At 40.1% G+C, this 4430-nt stretch overlaps 2 protein-coding genes across 3 annotated transcripts in view; one reads left to right on the top strand and one right to left on the bottom strand.

Moving 5' to 3' along the window:
* The window catches only part of UFSP2 (UFM1-specific peptidase 2), a 23973-nt gene extending 23026 nt beyond the window's left edge, over window positions 1-947 (top strand). Inside the window, exon 12 of the mRNA XM_012000173.1 lies at window positions 783-947. Within this exon, the coding sequence (XP_011855563.1) occupies window positions 783-869 (87 nt within the window). The 3' untranslated portion in view covers window positions 870-947. The remainder of the gene's footprint in view (window positions 1-782) is intronic.
* Window positions 1-4424, bottom strand: part of ANKRD37 (ankyrin repeat domain 37) — a 9205-nt gene extending 4781 nt beyond the window's left edge. The window contains exons 1-5 of one of the 2 annotated variants that reach the window (XM_012000175.1): window positions 4248-4424; window positions 3911-4063; window positions 2227-2318; window positions 1483-1686; window positions 1016-1243 (exon numbers count right to left, since the gene is read on the bottom strand). In XM_012000175.1, coding sequence (XP_011855565.1) covers window positions 1216-1243; window positions 1483-1686; window positions 2227-2318; window positions 3911-4063; window positions 4248-4274 — 504 coding nt within the window. In that variant the 5' untranslated portion in view covers window positions 4275-4424 and the 3' untranslated portion in view covers window positions 1016-1215. Of the gene's footprint in view, window positions 1-1015; window positions 1244-1482; window positions 1687-2226; window positions 2319-3910; window positions 4064-4247 lie in introns of those variants that run through there. The other variant, XM_012000174.1, reaches the window with a different exon arrangement.
* Between the last annotated feature and the right edge of the window lie 6 nt (window positions 4425-4430).

Below are 4430 nucleotides of genomic sequence, written 5' to 3'. Positions count from 1 at the left end.
GTGGAGGATTTTTTACTTTTGTTTTTTTACAATGTGTATCTTATTTGGGAGGGAGTCAGACCACTGCTTGTCACTCACTTCGTGGTATTTTCAGAGTCTCAGCCTCTTCGCAAGGATTTCTCAAGCATTTCATTTGAGAATCATACAATACAGACCAGTTATTGGCTTTTCCTTCAAGTTTCCTTCTTTAATGACTCGGTGGTCCTCGAAGAAATCTGAGAAATTTTCATATTCTAAGTGAGATTTTGCTTGAAAGTAATTTTCTCTGAGGTCAAAAAGGATGAATACTGACATGAAACATAGAAAGTAGAATTGAGTAACACCTGGGATTTGAAAATGAAAGGGCACAGAGTGCCAGGCAGGGGGCAAGCTGAGGGTTCTCACTACAGTGCTTCAATCCTAAGATGCCACGGAATGGTCTCTTACAGCCCTTTATGGACTACGCAGAAAAACAGACTGCTAGCTCAACTGTCACATGCTGTCAGTTTCAAGCAGTAAAACTATAATCTCAGAATCAGTAAAGTGTGGTATCTGGAGTAATTATAAGTAAGTTTTTTAAAAATGATTTTTATGATGAATTACATAGACTTAAAAGTTCAAAAACCTACCTTAAAAAGGGTAAGTTACTTTTCTATGCTTAGTAGGAGTTCAAATCCTTGAATGATAAAGCCATTTAGAGTCTTATTCCAAGGTCCTGCTGACAGAGCCTGATGTCACGATTTCCATGACATCATCTTGTAACTTTGTAAAAGGCTTTTCCCTTTCCCTTCTCCTCTATCCAGGGCTGGTGCGGATGGAAGGGTCCAGACTTTTGGAACAAGGATGCATACTATAACTTATGTCTTCCTCAGCGACCAAATATGATTTAAAATATCTTGGAGTCAAAGACTGCAGTAGACTGGTATTATAAATTTGTGAATAAAGAATCAGTTTAATTTCACCTTAAATCCTGGTTCTAGTTTGACGGTTTAAATTGTGACCTTTTTCAAAGCTTGTAAATACTGCACGGAGAATGTATTTTTTAGACATTCCTTTAATAAAACTTAAAAGACAAAGCATACACAACCAGCATGTTATAGGCATGTAAATACATGTGTTCTTAAATGGATCTTCACTTGGAAGAAAGTTTTTCCTCCTTCTCAGAAGGAGTTTAGACACACATATGGTAAAGCCAAAAGCAGGAGCTTATAGATCTGCATGAAATGAGGGCGTTCTTCAGACTTCTTCATGACCCACGTGACATCTGTTTTTAAAAAAACATGCTGACGTTAAAAACTTTTTTTAAAAAAATGAGTTTTATCCCCAACTTCCACCATGCAGGCCCATTTTTGGTCCCTAGACTCATATAACCAATATTAAGATGTTAATGAGAATGAAACACCACTACTAGAAATAAGAGTGTCAGTATTAAATGGAATAATAAATGCTATGCAAATGAGATCAATTGCTGAGGGAGGAAAACAGCAGCTCTGAGTTACTTACCCACACTTCCTTTTCCCACTGATACTTCCTACACTTCCAAAACTTCGCTTCTGTCTGAGCACAGGAACACGGTCATTCCTGTCCGAGTGTTCACTTGGTTTTATTGTCTGCATGCATTTAATTGTTGTAAGAAACTTGGCACAGTCTGGAAATCCACATGACCAAGCGAGATCTTCAGCTGTTTGCCCGTTCTTATTACATAAACTGAAATATGATAAAAATTGAGTTAAATGAAAAACTGAACTTAAGTCTTTTTTAAAATATCTTACAAGGGAATTTTGGGCTCATACAAATGTTGACTGCAGAACAGAAGAGGTAAAGGATGCGTAGGGAAATCGCATGTTTGGTCACTATTGTATCGTCAGCAACTACCAGAATCCAGCATAGAGTGGACATTCCAGTTCTGAATGAATGTAAGAATTATTTGATGTTTAATACAGTGCATGAGTACCCAAAGGTAGTCAGTGAGAACTACAGAATGGGTTTTCCTAAACTGAAACTGAAGTAGAATACAGTCATCATGAACAAAATTGCACCTCTGATTGCTCAGGATCTGACTTTTTACTGACTCGAACAGAGTATTATTAGACAGCACCAACAACCTAAGTTAACATTTAAATGATTAACACTAAATTATCAATTAGGCAAGCATTATTTTTAAAAGCACATGTAATTAAGGTTTAGGAGTCTGATTAGTTTAATCCAAGGAAACATGAAATGTGAAGCCACTGTTTTCATACTCACTCAATTTGGGCATCACTGGCTACAAGCAGGCTAAGGCACTCCAGGCTTCCAACTTTTGCTGCCTTGTGTAGTGGAGCTTCTCCTAAAACATCCTTAAGGTAAGACAGTACATTTTAGAGTCTCCCAAAAATACTTTTTGTGGAAGATGGTGAGTGACATCTAATATTAGCCATTTAAGGAAGCTAGTTAGAATTGCATTGTACTGGATGGAATCTTTTTTTTTTTTTGGGCAGAGAACACAAACACTTTTCGTGGGTTTATTTTGTTAATATTCATTCTCAGTTCAGGTTTTGGGTTTGTTTTCAGAAATGAGAAGTCTTAAGTCACTTTAAGATTAAGAAGTAATGTGTTTTTGATACATATAAATGTGCATCAACATCTATTCTAATTAAAAACTATTGATAATTGTTTACAAGTGCAAGATTTCAGGAATGCAGAATTAATTTAAATAACTAGTGGATTATTATAACTTCAACATTCTAGCATATGCTCTGAAATGATTATCATTCATTCCTTTATTTAGATCTTCTAGATACTTTTAGTGATTACATTAGGGATAGCCAACTCCCTGGGCTAATTTGAAACATAGGAATGTACTATGCTCGCATATTCATTTCAGTATGGAACCTTCTGAAAATCTCCTCCTTTGGACTGAATTTTTTACTTCGAGCTTTTCATTTTTTTTCCCTCGGTAAGCTGTAAAAGCTTATTTTTGATAAGTTAGTTTGCTTTTTCATACCGTTTTCATTAATAAAAACGTGTGGCTGGGCGTGGTGGCTCACTCCTGTAATCCCAGCACTTTGGGAGGCAGGCGGATTACCTAAGGTCAGGAGTTCAAGACCAGCCTGGCCAACATGGCGAAACCTCGTCTCTAATAAAATACAAAAATTAGCCAGGCATGGTGGCGTGTGCCTGTAATCGCAGCTACTACAGAGGCGGAGGCAGGAGAAGCTCTTGAACCCAGGAGGCAGAGATTGCAGTGAGCCGAGATTGTGCCATTGCACTCCAGCCTGGGTGACAAGAGCAAAACTCCGTCTCAAAATAAATAAATAAAAACGTGTAGCCATATCCACATACATTAAAATGTAAGCAAATAAAAACAGAGTTCTCCCAGAAAAGTTTATCAATATTCAACGGAAGATGAAAACTACAGTAAGAAAATTCTTTAGGAAATTAGAATGCTTGTGGACATAGCTCACAAGTATTTGAATTGCTGCCGGGAGACTTAGTAATGTAGCAATTACTTCTTTTGAAATAAACTAGATCTGTGCTGTTCAATATGAGTCAATAGCCACTTAAGGCTAGAGTATCTGAAATGTGGCTAGTCTGATTGGAGATATGCTGTCACACCGGATTGTGAAGACACAGAGTAAAAGAAAATGTAAAACATCTAATCAGCAATTGCTTTATGTTGATTACATATTGAACTGATAATATTTTGGACAAATTGGGTCAAATACTAAAATTCCATGTTTATTAATGTGGCTACCTAAAAACTTGAAATTTCTCATGTCCTCACATCAAGACTGGAAAAAAATTTTAAATTACATCTGTGTCTTGCATTCTATTTCTGTTGGACATCGCTGCTATAGAGCTGAAGCAACTCTCGGCGTCTGAGAAATGTTTGTTTGGATCTGGGCTGGAGGGGAGGGCTGTGCACAGCAACAATCAGTTACCTAGTTACCTGTTGGTTGAGGTCAGCGCCCGTTTGCAGCTGCCAGAGAAGAAAGCAAGCAAGGCCGCTTCCTGCGGCTAAGTGGACAGGCGACTGCTCGCAGGGATCCGGGGGTGCGTTGACCGAGGCTCCTGTCTCCAGCAAATGCTTCAGACCATCCACCTGCGGGAAGAGAACAGATCCAGCACCTCTCTCACCTTTGTCCCGTCCCGCGCCCCTCCGGGCTGGAAATCTCACCCTTCACAACCAGCTCTGACCAGGCGAGACCAGGCAGCGCCCAGTGGTCAGTCCCCGCGTTCCCGAGAAGACGCGTCTGGAAACTTGAGCCTGCAGGACGAAAGCTCACCTCGGGGTTGCAATCCAGCAACAGCATTTCCCGCCTAAGGCAGATGACAAGAGTCCTCGGAAGCGCAGAGCGGTGGGACGCTCGCCGCACCGCGGCAGGTAAGAGTGCGCACGCCGGCCCCAGCACGGGAGAATTTAAAGACCGCTGGGACTTGCGGGCCGGCCCTTGGCAGCCGCGCCCCAG

This window comes from Mandrillus leucophaeus, unplaced genomic scaffold (assembly GCF_000951045.1).
Source record: "Mandrillus leucophaeus isolate KB7577 unplaced genomic scaffold, Mleu.le_1.0 Scaffold62, whole genome shotgun sequence".
Classification (NCBI taxonomy): domain Eukaryota; kingdom Metazoa; phylum Chordata; class Mammalia; order Primates; family Cercopithecidae; genus Mandrillus; species Mandrillus leucophaeus.
This window is presented reverse-complemented; position numbering and strand designations above follow the sequence as displayed.